The sequence below is a fragment of the Chamaea fasciata genome, unplaced genomic scaffold, assembly GCF_029207755.1.
Source record: "Chamaea fasciata isolate MVZ Bird 193981 ecotype frontalis unplaced genomic scaffold, bChaFas1.0.hap1 SCAF_1, whole genome shotgun sequence".
Taxonomy (NCBI): domain Eukaryota; kingdom Metazoa; phylum Chordata; class Aves; order Passeriformes; family Sylviidae; genus Chamaea; species Chamaea fasciata.
The window spans coordinates 149,099,257-149,117,192 of NW_027094086.1; the positions used below are offsets into that span (position 1 = coordinate 149,099,257).

General features: G+C 48.4%; 2 protein-coding genes across 3 annotated transcripts in view; one reads left to right on the forward strand and one right to left on the reverse strand.

The window, feature by feature from the left end:
• The window catches only part of PLCD1 (phospholipase C delta 1), a 50,766-nt gene extending 45,469 nt beyond the window's left edge, over positions 1 to 5,297 (forward strand). For both annotated transcript variants that reach the window (XM_066201589.1, XM_066201580.1), the window contains exons 12-15: positions 641 to 819; positions 1,808 to 1,940; positions 3,660 to 3,809; positions 4,150 to 5,297. In XM_066201589.1, coding sequence (XP_066057686.1) covers positions 641 to 819; positions 1,808 to 1,940; positions 3,660 to 3,809; positions 4,150 to 4,241 — 554 coding nt within the window. In that variant the 3' untranslated portion in view covers positions 4,242 to 5,297. The remainder of the gene's footprint in view (positions 1 to 640; positions 820 to 1,807; positions 1,941 to 3,659; positions 3,810 to 4,149) is intronic.
• A 2,501-nt stretch (positions 5,298 to 7,798) lies between these two features.
• The window catches only part of VILL (villin like), a 35,906-nt gene continuing 25,768 nt past the window's right edge, over positions 7,799 to 17,936 (reverse strand). The window contains exons 12-20 of the mRNA XM_066201567.1: positions 17,381 to 17,518; positions 16,697 to 16,855; positions 15,656 to 15,835; positions 14,605 to 14,750; positions 13,755 to 13,899; positions 13,241 to 13,429; positions 11,486 to 11,554; positions 10,328 to 10,603; positions 7,799 to 9,055 (exon numbers count right to left, since the gene is read on the reverse strand). Of these exons, the coding sequence (XP_066057664.1) occupies positions 8,942 to 9,055; positions 10,328 to 10,603; positions 11,486 to 11,554; positions 13,241 to 13,429; positions 13,755 to 13,899; positions 14,605 to 14,750; positions 15,656 to 15,835; positions 16,697 to 16,855; positions 17,381 to 17,518 (1,416 nt within the window). The 3' untranslated portion in view covers positions 7,799 to 8,941. The remainder of the gene's footprint in view (positions 9,056 to 10,327; positions 10,604 to 11,485; positions 11,555 to 13,240; positions 13,430 to 13,754; positions 13,900 to 14,604; positions 14,751 to 15,655; positions 15,836 to 16,696; positions 16,856 to 17,380; positions 17,519 to 17,936) is intronic.

The following is a 17,936-nucleotide window of genomic DNA, read 5'->3' on the forward strand; positions in this document are numbered from 1 at the left end:
CCAGGTTTTAACATCAATGCCTTTAAAAAAGGTATCGACAAATTGGGAAGAACACAAGGAATGTGCCTGGTGTTAAGACAGCAGTGAGGCTTGATCTATTTTGGGCAGCAGACAATAAATGGGTGATTTGATCACAGCTTCTGTGCTGCCACCTGAGGAGTTCAGACAATGAGGAGCTCTCTAGTCCAAACAACAGAGGCCTCGATGCCCCTCGGGGTGGCAGATGAAAACAGGCAGATCTGGGCTGGAAAGGAGGTTTTTTAATGAGGCTAAGTAGCCAGAGAAATGATCTGAGAAGGATTTGCTGGCTTCACTGCAGGAGAGAACTCCTTCAGCATAGAAATGAAGAGGTTTATCTAAAAGATGCAGTTGCTCTAGGTAGCATAAATTCCTTGCAGGACAATTTTTGATCCTGGGGAAGGCAGGATGGCTGTAATGGCTCCTCCTGTCTCTGTCATCTCTGAATGCAAGAAATCCTCGGGGCTAGCAGGCTGTGAGGGTCAGAGTTTACCACTGCTCTTTGAAGCGTGGAAAAGCCAATGTTTATGTCCATGAAGTGCAGTTTCATGTGAACAGAATTAGCATGAAAAGATTCCTATTGATTTATCTGAGTGACTGAAGTTATTTATTTATGTTGCAGTTGCCCTAAATTTCCAGACAGCAGGCACAGAAATGGATGTGTATCAGGGTCGGTTCCAGGACAATGGATTTTCTGGGTATGTCTTAAAGCCGGAATTCCTCCGGGATGAGCAAACCAAATTCAATCCAAAATCCATCACAGAAGGAACATGGGGGACAAAGAAGAAACTCCTGCTTAAAGTAAGAATAGAAGTCGGGAAGCATCTCAGTAACATCCACTTTTGGGGGGGCGTGTAGGTTATACCTTCTCCTTCTTCTGGTCCTGCCTTCAGTGTTGTCCTAACCCTACTGATTTCCCACATCTGGGGGCTCCCTTGGACTTGGATCCTCCAGGGATCTGCTCACATATTAAATGTTGGGCAATAGATTAATGACAACATTCGCTGTGGTTCCAGAACTGTGTAGGCAGACACGCCATCCATCAGCACTCACCTCTGGGGTTCCTAAGTACCAGCTGAGCACTGTGGGGACAGTCAGAAAAGTTGCCTGTCCCAAAGCCAGCTGGCTGGGCTGGAGCAAGGTTCCTTATGTGCTTTAGCTCATGACATCCTTCCTCTTGACGCTTTGGAAGGCTGACCTGAAACAGAGACTGGACAAAGCTAGAGAATAAAGTAGATATTTATTGAAAGGCCTCCAGGATTCACCTTGGGCAGGACAAGAGCCTGGCCAGGGCTACACACCCAGGGGTGGACCAAGAATGGTCATCAAATGGCTAGCCAGTCATGAGATCTTACATTTCTGTAAGTTTTGGTCCATTTGCATATTGGGGTTTAATTGTCCAATTACTGCTCCAGGTTATGAAGTCCCATCCTTCTTGTTTTCTCTTTTCAGTCCACTGTTGTTTGTGCTTTTGGGCCTGAAAGTTGTCCTTGGTCCCCAGCAGGAAAAGGATTTGTTTTGTGTCCCTGCTCTGTGCAGAGAGATGAGTGACACTGAATGTGAGGCTTAGAACTGCACCCCTAGACAGCACAGAATCTGCAGATATGAAAACTGAAACTTAAGGCATCACTCTGAAGGATGTCACACAACACTAGCTTTGAAAGGGTGGAAAAGGCATCCTACCAGCCTCTCACGGCATACCCTGCACTCCTGAGGAAGGAGAGGGAATCTTCCAGGGAGCCCCCTCTCCTAAGTGATGTCCTGACCTCTTCCCCTGTTTCCTCCACAGATAATCTCTGGTCAGCAGCTGCCAAAGGTGAACAAAAGCAAAAACTCCATTGTGGATCCCAAGGTAACGATAGAGATCCACGGTGTCCAGCAGGACAACAACAAGAAGCAGACCAAAGTCATCGAAAACAATGGTGAGGGGGCTTCCTCCAAGCTCTGCTCCCATAAGCAGGAACCTTTTCTGTTCATTGGCAAGACTGCAGCCCTGTGGGCAGACCTGCCCAGGGCACCCAATCCTGCCCACACTAAGCAGATACATGAGGTGTTCTTCTTCTGTTGTTTGGAGATAGAAATTCCCTGTAAAACATCAGCCATGTGAGTTGTTTGGGGCTGGCTGCCAGATTTGCAGAGCTAGAGCTTTGGAAGTGCTCTTTACCTCCATCCAGTTGGATTTGACCTGGTGTGCAGGAGTTCTCACCAGGATCTTCCCAGAGGAAGCTTCTTGTGGGGCTGATTGTACCCAAAAAAGTGTCACAAACTCACAAAAGATTGATGTTGCAAGGAACTTCAGAAGTGTCTGTTCCAGCCTCTGCCTAAAGTAAGGCTGTACAAAGTTAACCCAGAGTTAACTCAAGCTGCTCAGGGTATTGCCCAGATGAATTTTGAGTATCTGAGGACCAGTTCTTACCAGTCAGACATGGCTGTGACTTCCCTCTGTGCACTGAGGGTTTGAATGCTATGACCTTCTGCACAAACACACGCACACTCTGCTTTTCTGTGTGGAGTAAGAGCCAAGCATTGGAAAGCTGGTGCATATTTTCCTGCCTGCTAACAATGTTTCCCTTTTCCTCTTTCCTGTTTGAGTAAGTCTGGCCTGGCTCCTAAAGCTCATGGCTATTTCCGTCACCTACAATAATTTTTACAGCCTGTCAAGTGAAAGTTGTGTAGGGAACATTTCAGACCTGCCAGGCCTGTTCCTCAGGGCTGCTGAGCACTCCCAACCCCATTGCCAGCCCCTCTCTAGCTGGAACAATACTGGAATGATGCTGGAAAGATAAGTGCTGCCTTGTGGAAAGCAAATCAAACAATAAAGACACCACAAGCCCATCTCAGCACCTTCAGGGCCAGATGAAAGATCCCTGTCTCCTGCTGAATCACTCACAGGCCCTGCATGACCAGCAGGCTCCAGGTGACATTTTGCTGTCCTTGGTCTCTGCTCTGCACAGGCAGTAGGGTTTCAAACAGGATGTGCTCTCCTGTTTGCTTCTGGGGAGTGGTTTATTGACACTGCACCTGCCATGGCCTGGAGAGAGATCTGAGCGTGCTCTGCATTTTATGTGTGCCAGTCTCAGTTTTGTTTGCTTTGTGATTCTGGACCACATGACCCTTATCCAGATTTGATGATGCTTTTTGTAATCAGAAACTCCTCATTAACTTTTCTAGCAGACAGGGAAGTTGGGGTACAGAGTGGTGCTTAGATGGATGTATCTCAAGCAGTTGGAGAGGCTTAAGGGCCCAGAAGGCTGTCTCAACACAAAAGCACAGCTTTCCTCTCTTCCCTCCCCTGGTTTAGGGCAATAAAAGTTTGCTTCTGGTCCAATGGCAACCAAAGGCATCCATGTTCCATCCAGCAAGAGCCTGTGGAGCAGAGCTGAGTTCCTCCCCTCTCCTGCTCCTCACTCCTCCCTAGGACCAAGGGCTGCAGTGAACAGCTCAAGCTGAAGGATTTATTAGTTCTAGTAGCAAATCACAGTATCAAAGCTGGGAACAATGCTCTTGGCACCTCCTAAGAGCCTTGGTCTAGGTCAGATTAGGATGACAGTCAGGAAAAGTCTCCATCCATTTGCAAACACCTCAGACCATCACTCTTACTGCTGCTATCTCTGACCTCCATCCTTGTCTGTGTTGCCCAGGCTTTAACCCAAACTGGAATGAAGAGTTTACATTTGACATAGAGATCCCTGCACTTGCCCTGGTCCGGTTTGTGGTGGAAGACTTTGACATGTCAACCAAGAATGACTTCATCGGGCAGTACACCCTTCCCTTCACGAGTCTGAAGCAAGGTAAGACCCTGCTCCTCACAGCCATTGAGCCCTTTGAGAAGCTCCAGTGTCCTGGATGAGTGGTCCAGATCCATCACAGCTCAGCTCAGAGGGGATTTTTTGGGCAGCTGTTAACACTGTCTCTAGGGGCGGGTCCCCCTTGGCACCAGAGGCCTTGGGCACGTTATGTTACCCACACTCAGAGCTGAGCCTCTGGGACCTGCCTGGTCAGGATCCCGTGGGAAACTGGGAACAAAATGCTCTGAGACGGGGAGATGTTTGTGCAGGGTCTTGGCAAACATCAGCCAATACTTTTCCAACTGGACTAAAGGCCATTTTCCATCTGTGTCTCTGCGTCCAGGTTATCGCCACATCCATCTCCTGACCAAGAATGGAGACCCGTACTCCTCCTCCACCCTCTTTGTCTACATCAATATCCAGGACTGTGATTAGCAGCCTGGCTCCTCCAGGCCCCAGTGAGCCTCCTTACAGACCTGGAAGGAATTCAGAGTGTGAACCCTGCCAGTGCCAGGGTCAGTCCCCAGCACCTTCCCTGGAGCAGCACTGGGTGCTCCGTAGGACCCCTGATGTGAAACAGCCATCGACCTTCTCCCTGCTGCGTGCTGGAAACACCCTAATGCTGCTGTTGAGATTAATCCTTTTGTACCTGTTTGACCAATCCAGCTGTGGTTTTAGTTCACTTTATTTCGATTTTTTTTTAAATGTTGCTTTTAGCAAGAGGATAGGGACTCCTTTTTTAGTGAAGTACAGCTCTTGGGCTGGGCTCGGTCAGGCATCTGGGCAAAGCACCCAACATCTGTGCAAGGAAAAGTCTCCCTCAGCACTGCAATCAGTGGCCAGGTGCCAGGTGACTTCTTGCAACTGCAGGTGTCAGCCATCTTTCACCATGTGAAGTCCTAAACGGGGACACGATTCCCCTCCTTTCTGTTACAGATTAAAAAAGAAAAGCTGCACTACAAAGCCCCGTGTTATGTAACCCCAGTTTCCTTTTGTGTTGTAATAAAAAATACATGAGCACTACTCTGCCTGTGTGCCTGGCTCTCAGCCAGGCCACTTTGCATTCAAAGCCTGGCTCTCATCCTGTGAAGGAGAAAGAAGCTGCCGAACAGCAGATTTCCCTCTGACCCAAAGTGAAACCCACTCAAAGGGACCCCAGAGAAGGTCTTTTGCCAAAGACGGTGGAAACATGCTCAACTGCCAGCAGGGTTGTGGTTTTGTTTTGTTTTGTTTTTTTTTTTAATACAGTAAAACTTTGTTTGTGTTTTTACAGAAAAATGCCATTTATTAACAGAGAGGAAGTAGATGTTGTAAGTGCTAGCAGGTCCCAGTTGCACTGTAGAGGTAACCCAGCACGGGGAATGTTTTGAAAACAACACAGTATTTATGGCAACAAGTGATTCGTCTTCAAGTAGAACTACAGAGTTAAGGGAATATTGTTGAAATAAAATAATATATATTTTGAAGTGCCAACTGTGTTAGTATGTTAGACTATTAAAAGTTTAAAAAAAAAATCTGGAAGCGTTCAGTTACTTGTCACTATTTGCCTCTTTGTCCTACTTGAATGCAACATACACGAATTTGGAGACAGACTTGCTTAATTTGTTAAATTATCAGGCTTCCTGGGGGTTCTGATCCCTGGTGGTGAAGACGAGGGGCTGATACCAAAGATGGTAATGTCCTTTTAAACATGCGCTGGTCATCTTGTTTTTTTAGTCCGAAATAGCCTGGATTTAGTGATTCTTAGGCCCAATGCAAACTGCGTTTCTTTTGGTCCTCCCTGGAGTTTGTTATGCTGCAGTAAACATTGCTGGACACGTTGATTTTTCCTCTTGACTACAATACTGTGTGATGTTGTGGACCATTGTCAGATTAAATGTGAATTAAACCCACACCTCAAAGGCTGATATTGCATTAACAACCAGCCAGGTGGAGGAGCTCAAGAGTGGCCATTGAGGCAGAGCAGGGGACCCTGCAGTGACACGGGCTCTCCCAGGTCACCTCTGGGATGGGACACGTTGTTGGAGACACGTTTGAAAGCCAATGATGGAACATCCTTGACTCCCACCCAGGGACAGCCTGAGTTTATTCCCTGCTCCCAGTGTGCTCCCAGAACTTTGTTTTAGGGAGCCATGGGATGGAAAGCATAGGTGAAGGTGGTAGGAAGTGCTCCTGCCTCCTCTTGTATCAGCACCAGCTCTTGTGGGGCAAGTTAGAAAGAAATTCTTCCCTGTGAGAGCAGTGAGGCACTGGAAGAGGTTTCCCAGAGAAGCTGTGGATGCCCTATCACCGGGAATGTTCGAGGCCACTTTGGCTGGGGCTCTGAGCAACCTGGGATAGTGGAAGGTGTCCCTGTCAGTGGCAGGGGATTGGAACTGGATGATTCTTGAGGTCCCTCCCAATGCAAACCATTCTGTGATTCTGTTCTTCTGTGAAGTCAGATCAGCGCTCTGGGTTGGCTGTGAAATTATTACTTGTATTTTTTGGGTGGCAGGATTAGATTTCAGTTGGATTATTGAGCTAAAGCCCTCACCTGCCTGCTGTGGCCAGCACTAGAGAAGTGGGGGACCAGGTGGCCAGGGTCAGGGTGGGCTTAGATGGATTGCACAGAGGCTGGGTTTTCCTCTGCCTGTTTTGCACTTAAAGGTAGGCAAGATCTCTGGGAAGAAGAAACATCCCTAATCAGCTAGGAACAGCTGGGGAAAGCTACTTTAGCCGGGTGGGAAAGGAGCTGAGAGGGAGATGGGGTGGGCAGAGCATGATGACAATGCTGTAAGGTCTTTCTCCCCAAAGGAAGGAACATGGTCCATGTTGTTGCCAAGTGAGCTCATCTCTGAACAGATTAGGAAGTGCTGAAGCCCCACTGGAGGGAAGAGCAGAAACAGGACATGGCTACTGACATCACAGCAAAAGGCACCAAAGGGAGGAGGCGGGAGAGGATCTTTCCTTTAGAAATCAGAGGCAGGGAGTAAAAGCAGCTCTCCCATGAGGAGTGCAGCAGCAGTTTCCATCAGGCCCTGGTATCAGAAGGCTTTGTGGTCTGTGAAATCCCAGGCTGGTTCCTGAGTGCTGGCAGGAGCACTCTACTCATGTTGGTGAGCGTGGTGGCCACAGGAATTAAAGCATTTTGTAGCAGACTGGCCTAACCTCTATACTCTGACTGTATTTTGGCTGGTCTTCATTTGATTGTGTGAAGGGTGTTAGGCCCACAGGTAGGTGGCATTCCTGCATCTTACTGAGGAGCACATGCAATTCAATAATTTGGGAGCTCGCAGCAGCACTCCTCAGCGAGGCAAGGCAAATATTGCTGATTCCAGCAGTGCCAACAGAGGTTGAAGCATGGGGAATGTGCGCTGATTGCATCTCTTGTGAACACAACAGGAGCAATCACACAGGTAATTCAGCTGATTTGTGTCTGTGCTTGACGCTTACTCTGCACAGGGGTTTCCAGTGGGTTTTGGGCTGGACTCTCGAGCAGAAATGGGATGAAGTGGTGGTAGGAACAGGGACATAATTAAAATAAAGCCCAACCCCATTGTTAACTACCAATTCTTAAACACAAAGTTCTGTTCAGAAGACCCCATCACCTGGAGGTCCCTGCTCCAGCCCAGCCAGATGGTGACACTTCAGCACAATTATGTAGTCCTGGATGTTGAGTGATGGCTCTTTGCCCCTCAATCAACAGCCTGGAGCTCCCCAGCTCCATGCCCACATCCCTGCAGCAGGGCTGGGCATTCAGGCCACCTGCTGAACTACCAGGTACTGCTCCTCACTGTCAAGGCTCCTTCAGGAGCAGGCTATGTGGACATGGGGGCACAAATGGCCCAAGCCACGTGGAGTTTGGGAACAGAAGAGGTCCCACATCCTCAGATTGTTCTTTTGTTTTAAAAAAACCCCCAACATCCCATTGATGATCAGGTGTTTGAAGGATCTGTGGCCCTGCAGAGCTTTTATCTGCTGCCATCCTACCCCCCTGATGATCAAGAACAGAGTGCTGCTGCTGGATGTTTATTTGGAATCACTGATCAGGTTGGAAACGGAGTAAAGCTGCAAACCCACACTGTCTGAGTTTTTAAGGCGGTGTTTCTTCCTTTAGTTTACAGTTTTACCCCATAATCACTGATTGCTCACAATTCCCACTGCCCTCCCCAGTCAGACTGACCCCATAGTGTGTGGAACCAGCACTCTCAGCCCTATGGACATCACAGGGATGGAGCCCTGATAAAAGCTCCAGTAGGACACCCTCTGCCTCAGGTCATACCCAAAACCCTCCTGGCTTCCTCGAGCCTCTGGTCTGCGGACAGGTGGACTCTGACATTCACCTGGCCATGGTCAGGGAGGCCAAGTGAGATTGCAGATGCTGTCTGAATGAGAAAAAAAGTAGAATCTTGTCTTGCAGTCAAAAATCAACATTTGTGTCTAGCCTTTAGTGCCATCATCCTCTTGAAACAGATCAGCTAATAAATATACTCATAATAAGTGCTCCCCCCCCCACCCCCCAACCCAGTTTCTCATGTGTTTTTCCTACCCTGGGCTATGCATGTTAATCTGGAACTGGTTCTTGCTGTTCTTTGGTGAGTAGTTTTTCTACAAGGTGAGAAGGGGCAGAACTGTCTGGTTCTGTCACTCCACAGACTACACCATCGGGCATCTGGCTACTCCACGACCTTTTTCTTGACCTCAAGGCTCCCCCTCCATCCTCTTAGGGCTTCCCCCTCCTCTCCCCACCCAGAATTTACACAGCAACTGCAAATGGCCTTTGTCTTGACTACCTTTAAAATTCTACAAACGAAGGAAGATCATGGCCTGGTGCACGTGGCAATTTGCAAAAGGGAGAGAAAAGATAAGGCTACAGAGGAGTCGTGTGGCACACACTTGTCCTCATGGCTATCAGCAAAGAAGTGTCAGGAAGAAGCAAAAACATCCTGTCAAGCTGTTCCTGGAAAAAGGTTTTGCCTCCTGGGGTTCTGGGTTTGCAGGGAGAAAGGAGCCATCCCCTGAACAGTGGCTGCCGGAATAACGGCGTTGGATTGGGGTGCCGGGTTGGGATTATTGAGCAAACGCCTGCACTTCTTCCCTGCAGCTCCTAAGGGAGCAGGAGCTGCTCCCAGAGTCATCGGATGTCCCCTGCAGTCTCAGAAGAGTCCAAATTGTTTCTTCTCGTTCTGCTGCTTCCATTTGGGCATCTGGTAGAACTCATCCTTGGACTTCCCAAAGATATCGTGGAAATCAGCATCAGAGAGATAGCACTGCAGTGAAGAGAGAGAAAGATCAGGTCAGCTTTGGCTTTTGCAGAGCCTGGGACCTCCCCACAGCTGCATCCCCTCCCCACCATGCCAGTGCTGACCTCTGACTCCAGACCAACAGCTCCTGTTCAGCTCCCTGTCCTCACGGTGGGAAATGGAATATCCCAGCCCACTGTTCCTCATCCCACTTCCCAAAGCACCAGGGGAATAAAAGCCCACCAGACCAAAGAGATGTTCCAGTTCTGAGGAGTTAGCATGCTCTGGCTGGAATTTAGTCCCTGCTGATCATACTGTGGCCAGGACAATTTATGGTCCACCAGGGAAGCTCTGCTGGCCAGAGTTTTGGGTGGTTCCTTAGGCAGTGATTCACGATGAAAGCATCTCCCCTTGCTCAGTCCCCTCCCCTAAAATATTCACTGGAAATGTTCACTCCCATTGCTGGGAAGACAAGGTCTGCAGAAAGCAAACCCTCATCACGGATACTAACAAAGGCCCTGTGGGAATGGGAGGCTGAGTTTTTTCCTGGCATTTTGGGTGGAAGGGCCCATGTAGAGCCCAACTGTGGATCGTGACTCTGGCTATGGGTGTTGGCCTTTGCCAGATCTGTTGGGCAAGACATTGGTCAAACAAGGATTACAGGGAGTGGAGGGAATCAGTCCCCTGTCTCCCCCATCATCTTGCTTGGATTCAGCTGCAGGCACTGCCAAAATCCTTGGGCTGACTGGAAATCTGGGGTGTGTAATTTCTTCTGAAATTGAAAACTGCTGAAATGCAAGCTTTCTGACAATTAAAAAACAACAAACAATCCTTTCTGGGAGAAGCTTCAAGTGAAAACATTCACCTACAGCTCAAGTAAAATGCAAATTCTGGCTTTGTTCTCAGCTGTGTCACCTTGTCCCCCAGTCCCTCTGAGGACAGAAGTTGGGTGGCAGAGCAAAAAAAACAATTCTACCAGAAGAAAACATTTTCTAAAAATTACTACTTAAATTATTTTTCTTCTGCCACAGAAACCCCGTAATTACTTCAAGTAGGCTAAAACCACCACAAGGTGACCCTGTCCACAGCAGGGGGTTGGAACTGGATGACCTTTAAGGTCCCTTCCAACCCAGCCCCTTCTATGGTTCTATGAACTTCCTCACACGAAGCTCCTGCTTTTGGTGACACCTGTGTGTCCTGCCAGTGTCCCCTTGAGTCTGAGCAGGACTTGGTAGTCTAAAGCAATTTTAGCTAGTTCCAGATTAAGTTAGAAAGGCATCAAACCAGCAATGCTGTCACCTCTTTTTTAGTGGGATCCACGCCTTCAGGAAGTTCATCCACCGTCCTGTGCATCAGCACCTCTCGGGAGTAAATCCCTTCCCCGTTGGGCACAGGGCTGTTGTGGTTGTTGCTGTTGCTGCTGTAGTTGTTGTTGTTGCTGTAGCTGTTGCTGTAGCTGTTGCTGTCACTGTGGCTGAAGTGAGATTTGTACTCCGAGGAGGCATTTGCTGTACCTGAACCAGCCAGGTTGGTCGTGCTGAGGGTTCTCTTGTTCAGGCTGAGGTTGTTCAGGTCCTGCCAAAGTAGAGGAAAACACGTCGTGATGAGATGCTCTGGCAGAGCAAGTTGGGGGTGATCCCAGGATCTTTCTGCTGGGGTTGTGGGGGACTGTGTCTGGCACAGACTATCTGTAGCTCCAAAGCAGCAAGGGGAAAGTCCCAACTAAAGCGTTAGTGCAGTGCCTCCGTAAATGCTACACCTTGGTGTTAGGACTGCTAAAAGCACACACTAGTGAGAGCTCTTACAAAGAACTGAGGATACTTACAGCAGTCTCATTCTTCTCAAGATAACATCAGGGGAAGGCACATGTGGGACGACAGAAGGTGAGGTTAGATGTTTACCATGTCTAAAACACCTAAATTTCCTGCACACCCCGCCCTGATGAGCGATCTCTCCTCATCCAAACCTGCTACTTCCTTCCAGCTTTTATCCTGACCCTGCTCAGGGCAGACCTGACCCCATGTGACAATGGCATTTGGGACTGTTGGGACCTCATTTAGCTTGCAGGATCCCCCACTGGACTATTCCCTTCTCAGGGGACCCTTATTTGAGGTCTCAGTGGCTCCATCATTGTAAACTATTCACAAAACACTTAACGGCACCCTCTTAGGGCTACATACACCTGAATTTGCTCAGCATTAGAGCAGCTGGACAATGTCCTGCTCACAGATGCCTCTGGGCAGGACTGGAAAAGGCCCAGGACGTCTGGGTGTATTTATGGGTGATTTATCACATCTCCCTCTGCTTCCCACAGAGGAGCACAGCTCTGATGCTGGCAGCCTGAGGTTCCCATCCCTGCCCTGATCCTGGTGTCCCCTCCTTTGTGCAAACAGGCTGGGGGATGTGGTGGAGTGCGAACCCAGGTGTTTCCTATTGTGTGGCCAAGACACAACTCACCACTTTGATCTCGGATATGGCCGACACGTCTCCCAAGCTGTTCTTCATTTCCTCGTAGGACTTGCCATCCTAAAGGGAAAGAGAGAGTTGTGAGAGCAATGGGCTGCCTTTAGCCCACACTCCTGGTCTCTAACCCACACTCCTGGGTCAGGAGATGATGAATTTTAAAGCCCAGTGATGGCCACTGATGTGGCAGCTCCTGCAAACCTCAGCCCCCTGCAATCAGAATACTGTCAGAATCTGAGCTTTTACTCGAAAAAAAAATTGAAAAAATAAATGGACTTCAGCCTCTGTAGCTGTAAAGTAACAGGTGAAACCAGGAAATTTAAAGACTTTAGAGCAGAAGGCAAATGAACAGAAATAAAATTTACTGCTGGATTTACATATTTTTTAAATTTTTGATGAATCTTGCAATGCCTGAAATAATACTCCTTTTTTCCAACTTTCCTGATTCATTCAACTAAAACAACAGACTCAAGTCCTGTCTTCTTGTAATTAGGTGCCATGTGTTATGAGATACATCTTATTTTCTATTAAAAAAATGGAATATGCTAGATAAATTGGCAAAGCTCATGACTGTGTTTTCCTAAGCAGCCAGGAGATGTCAGTTCTTAACAGAAACATCCAACAAAGTTTCCCAACAAGACCAAGCAACATAAACACATGGACTGCAGAGAAAACAGATTTAGACCCAAAACTGAGCAAAGAACACACACCAGATGTTTCTGGGATGTCAACAGTTTGGATGGCTTGTCTGTAGTTGCTGAAGCTGCCTACAGGGGATATTTTTAGAGGCACATATTTTATGAGCTGTATCCTTGTTTTTCAGCAGTTCTTTGGGAAAAAAAAAAAACAACTAAAACAAACCCATAAGTTTTGACCTTTTTTCTAAGCATCAACATATTTTTAAGGGTCATTGCGAGTTGCTGTCTTATCTCTCTAGATCCAGCTGTCAAGACTGGATCCACCACCACAGGGATTGGGAAGAAAGACAATGCAAACCCAGATACAGGAAATAAAATATCTCTGTAAGAGTCTTCCTGCAGTGTGAAGTCCTGGGGAAAGAGGGGAGAAAGGAATTTCTCTTTTCCAGTCATCTCCTGGGGCAGTTTTCCATTTCTGTATAGGGAGGAGCTGGTATTTGTAACTCTGCTTTTGAAGGCTGGTGTGCAGGGACCAAGGGTGACCTTGCTCAGGAGCTCCTGGGCTTTCCACAAACCTGAACATTAGACCTGTCTGCTCACATCTTTCATTTCACCAGTTTGCCCTTAAAGCTGGGTCATAAATTTGCCTCTGTGGCTGCATTTTCAACAATGAACTTCTCTGTTGGTTTGGTTTATTTTTCCTTTATGATGTGGGTGGGTCTGTTTTCCCTCTGAACTTGATTTTACAACTCAGAGTCCCCACCTCTTTTTGGCTGAAATCAAAAACTTGATTTGGAACCTTATATTTACGAAAATATGAATATTGTGAGTTCAAGCACATGTGCAAAAGCCTCAGTTTCACCACACAAGTACTTTTTATTGGTGAAGGAGCAGAAGCTGCTCAGACGGCACCAGGAACTCACATCCTTGCGCATGGAAGGAATTTGGAACTGGATGACCTTTAAGGTCCCTTCCAACCCAAAACATTCCATGATTCTGTGATGCTCAGGACACGTCCTAGTGAGGTTTCACTCCATGCATCCTATATTCACTGACAACACCACCCTCCAGGCACCGCTGAGAACCCCACAGGGCTTCTCCAGCAACTTACACTCCATTTGTAGGGGTCCCAAGCGTTGAACCATCCCGTGAAGTTGAGGGGTTCATAGCCCTGCTTCACCAGGATGATGGGAGTTGCCAAGTCCCTCCCAGCTGGATGGGTCTTGAGATACTCCTTAGCTGAGGCAATTGCCTCATTCCTCTCCTGTGTGTTGGAGGCTTTGCCAACCCAAAGGAAAATCTGCAAGGCAAGAAGGTGTTGAAGGTGAGTGAGGCATTAGAACCTGTGCAGGCACAGCTGTTTGTTCTCCCCTGCCAGTGGGAGCAGAGGTAAGATTGGAGATGTGTTTTCCCAATAGCCCCCTGTGAGCCCTGATTTACCCCCAGCCAAGGAAGATTCTGCTTTTGAGACAGGCATGGAGCATAAATATTTCAGGTAACGGCTCTTGTACATTTCAAGGTATCTGAACCTAGTCACGGGCCGAGATCCAACTCAACAAACACCAACCAAAGCCATAACCTGTTTGAAAATATGTCTGAGAAGGGGAGGAGGCTTTTTTTCTGACCTCTTCCCATGTGTCCAGCAGCATGACATCATCTTCATCCAGGTCCTCCTGGCAGAACCCGACCACCTCCGTCATGATGAACCGACCCGTCTGGTTGGAGCACTCAAAGAGGCGAGGCTGGTAGTGTGTGCTCTGCTCCTGGAACCTGCCTCACGCATGGCAGGGGAGGAAAAAGCAAGAAAGGTCAGAATCTTTCCCTCCTGGCTTACAGCAGGGTCCTGAAGCTACTTGTCGTGGCCTTGAAGGAAGAGGCAGAACATGGCAACACTCATCTAAAGGCCTGAAAGTCAGCAGTGTCAGGTATCAGGGGATTCTCGGACCATTTTTATGATTTTCAAAGGTAATTTTTCTTCTCCACCCAAAAAGGCAAAAGCAGAGCCCTTCCCTCATTGTGGCAATGAGCCTGATGTCAGGTACAAGCCACACCAGGTCACTTTTTTGCAAAGGAGACCATCACCGGGCCAGAGGGCTGGAGAAATCCCTGATGTCCAGAGGCAGATCTAGTCTTGTGATTCTCCTGGGGCTGCTGCTGATAATGGCTGGAAATGGAGCATGTGGTTCCTGCAGCCCTCAGGACGAGATATGGGATAGGCTTACTGGGGAGAAAAGAGGATGTAGCACACCCTTGTCTGCAGGCTTTGGACCTGTAGCCCCCACTTCAGAACTCCTGACCCAAAAGCCAAGAAAAAAACACCTTGGTGTGGTTTCTGACCAAGGTCTTGGTGATATTCTGGCCTCGTGCTCCCTTTATTGAGGACATAGCATCAAAATTTTCACTTTCCTGAAAAGTTTTGATCCCTTGCTTAATGTCCCCTTGCCAGGCCCAGAGGAACAAGCAGGTCACTATTACCTCTTTTCACTGGCATAAGGTGCTTTGCCTCCCAGAGCTTCCCAGAACTCTGCTGGCTCCTGTCCTTCCAGAATGGTGTGCTTGTCCCGCCTGGAAACGATGTCAGCCACCATTTTTGCCATCTCCCGCTCATCTCCGCTGCATCCCTGTGTTCAGGATAAAAGGTTGAGGTGCAGTTAGGGACAGACTGGCAAAACCTGGGGAAAAGCTGGCTTGGTCTTCTGGAGAGCTTCAGACCTGCTTGAACGCTCTTGAGCTCATCACTCAGAATCCATTTTTAGTCCTGGAAGGGACATTTAGTGCAGCCAATGGCACCTAGAGCAAAACTCACAGAATGACAGAATGATTTGGGTCAGGAGGGACTTTAAACATCATCAGCAACACCTTCCACTTGAACAGGATGCTCCAAGCCATATCCAGCCTGGCTTTGAACACTTCCAGGGATGGGGCATCCACAGGTTCTCTGCTTTGGTTTGATCTACTATCTCATCTGGCACACGACTGAAACAAGATAAATGAATTTGCTCTCATCCTGGCTGATTTCTTACAGCTGCAAAATCTGGGATGATTTGTTCACATGAAAGCTGTATGAACATCTACAACGAGGTGAGGGGAACCCCAGCGTGTAGAGAGGGCTGTTACTGCTGACCCTTCACAGACAGAGCCCTTTCCTGGGTGCACTTTCCTCACACAATCATTGAATCACTAAGGTTGAAAAAGACCTTTAAGATCATGAAATCCAACCATCGGCTGAGTATTAGTAGATCATGTCATCAAGTGCCACATCCACACATTTTTTGAATATTTTTGACTCCACCACTGCCCTGAGTAGCCTGTTCCAGTGCTTGACGTGCCTTTCTGTGAAGAAATTTTTCCTAATATCTAGTATTAACCTCCCCTGGCACAATTTGAGGCCGTTTCTCCACTGAATTAATGGCCCACCTGCCCCAGGATTCATCTCCACGACCCAGAAGAGGCAGGAAACTCCAGCCCCACCTCAGCAACTTCATATTCCTTTGGCTGCCTCCCCGTGTCTCGCTGCAGAACTCACCTTCCCACACCACAGGTAGCAGACTTGGCTGGTGGTGAGCAGGAAGACATCGTTGGAGTTGAGGGAGGAGGCTCGGGCTGGCACCTCTGTGGCCTTCGTGTTCACCTCATCCGTGCCCCTCACTTGGAAGAGGCGGATGGCCGGCTCGGGGGAGCTCTTCTGAGCCCGGCTTGTGCCGCCCTGCAGGGACAGAGAGGGAGGGGTGGTACAGGGACGTGAGGACGACACACACATCCAGGGTGTGACTGGTTTGGAGAAGGCTTTGGGCTCGCAGCCCTGCCCACTGTTGCAATGATGGGCCATGGTTCTGCACCGAGCAGGCGAGGAAATCCAAGTATCTTCTGATTCCAGGTCAGAATGAAACCTACATGGCACAATTCCCACATTTCTGCCTGATTACTGAGTCTTGACCAGCTCCCATCAATATCATCAAGGTCCATGTGACCAGATCTTGGTGCCTTGTAGAGGATGTGCCATGCAAACTGGGCGAGGCATCTGTACCCTAATTTCCAGCTGTGCTCACCTTCACCCAACATCTGCCCTGGAAACCGAATAGTGGGACCAACACTGAGAGCTGAGGGCAATCCCCCTCTCCCAGAGCCATTTGGAATTTCTCCACCACAGATGTCAGCAGCCAAGGCAGCAAGGGAAGTGGGTTGGTAGTTATGCGATGTAATTCAGCCAAGGACAATTCAAATCATGTTTGTAGGATATTTTGAAGGACCCTCTCTGGATAGCACCACTGGTAGTTCACAGGATGACTGCCTTATTCTAACTCTGCAAAATATTTTGCGACAGAGTTGGAATTAATCTCACGTATCACTGCTGGAGCTCAGAGGTGGACAGTGAGTTGGGTCAGCCCAGGACTGTGCTTACTCAAACAGTGCTCAGACTGCTTGAGGAGTACCAGCAATGTCCCCTCTGCCAGCCCGGGCAGAGCTGGCAGGCTCCTTTCCTGAACATCAGCCCATTTTTATTGGACTATTTCCACTGCAGCTGCCAAGCCACCGCTGGTGCTCCCACCTCCCAGAGCCACGTTACCTCGTAGATGACCAGCTTGCCCTTGAAGATGGCCAGGAAGTGCCTGGGCTCCTTGCCCATTGTCACTCGCACCTGCACGGCCTCGTCCCCATATTTCTTGTCCAGCTCGATGGCATTGAGGGCACAGGCAGTGATTTCATCCACAGAGGCGTGGCGGCCCTGGGGGATGGAGAGGTGACACACACAGAGCAAAGGTACAAACTTCTTGACAATTCAACACCTGCCAATCCCAAAGCATGTAATCTCATGAGATCAGAGTTAGAACTTCCAGATATTGAAATTTCACTGGCATTCTGGTTTTGTAGACTTTGCAGTCCCATTTTTGGAGTTTCTCTCTGCATGAAAATATACTTTAAAAAGGAAAGCAGAGATGTTCATATACCCACAAAACTCTAAGAACTGAGGCTTTAAGGGAAAATCTGACTCCAAAGTTTGACCTCAGCACTGTAAGCCCCATCATTCTTCAGTCTTTCTGTCTGACTTTGCTGGTGCTCAGTCTGATGCTAGTTTGGGATCAGTGTCCATGCTACAAAGGACAGCTCGGGATACTTGAAACCGATGAGTAAAGGGTATCTGAGCTCTTCTTGGTGCCTGGGTTGGGATTTTCATGTGTAATTGCTTCCTTCAGCTTTAGGCTTGTATGGCAGGCACAGCACAGTGCCCTCTGCTCTGCTTTGAACCTACCTGCCACATATAGAGGACGTAGTGGGGTCTGCCTGACCTCAGGTAGGTGTACAGGACCAGGTAGCAATCACCCCCATAAAACTGCCCATACGTCTTGGGATTCACTGGCTGCATTTCCAAGTCCTCAATCCTCCACACCTAGGGAACAGAACATCCTGGTGAGCAGCAGTGGAGTCAAGCTGAGGACAGAGCATAACCCTTTTGGCTACCACACTGTTGGAATGCACCCCACACCCCCAGCAGGTGTTTCCAAATAGAGAAAGAGTTTCAGTTTACCTCCAGACATTTTAGGAAGTTTACCTATATTTTTCCAAACCCTCCTGGCAGTAATTGGCTCAGAGCCAAGAGATAAGCACCTATTGGACCTTGTCACTTCTTCAAATCCTGTCTCTCTCCTTATTGGCAGCAAGCCAGGTTCTCCCTCCTAAAACATTCAGTATGTAGGAAGGAGCACAAAAAAAGGAGAGGCTTTTTGGACTGTTCTTAGCAGGGTGTCAGAGGTTTCTCAGCCACCTGTGGGTGGCTTATCTTTTGTTTTCTGTAACGTTTGTTATTT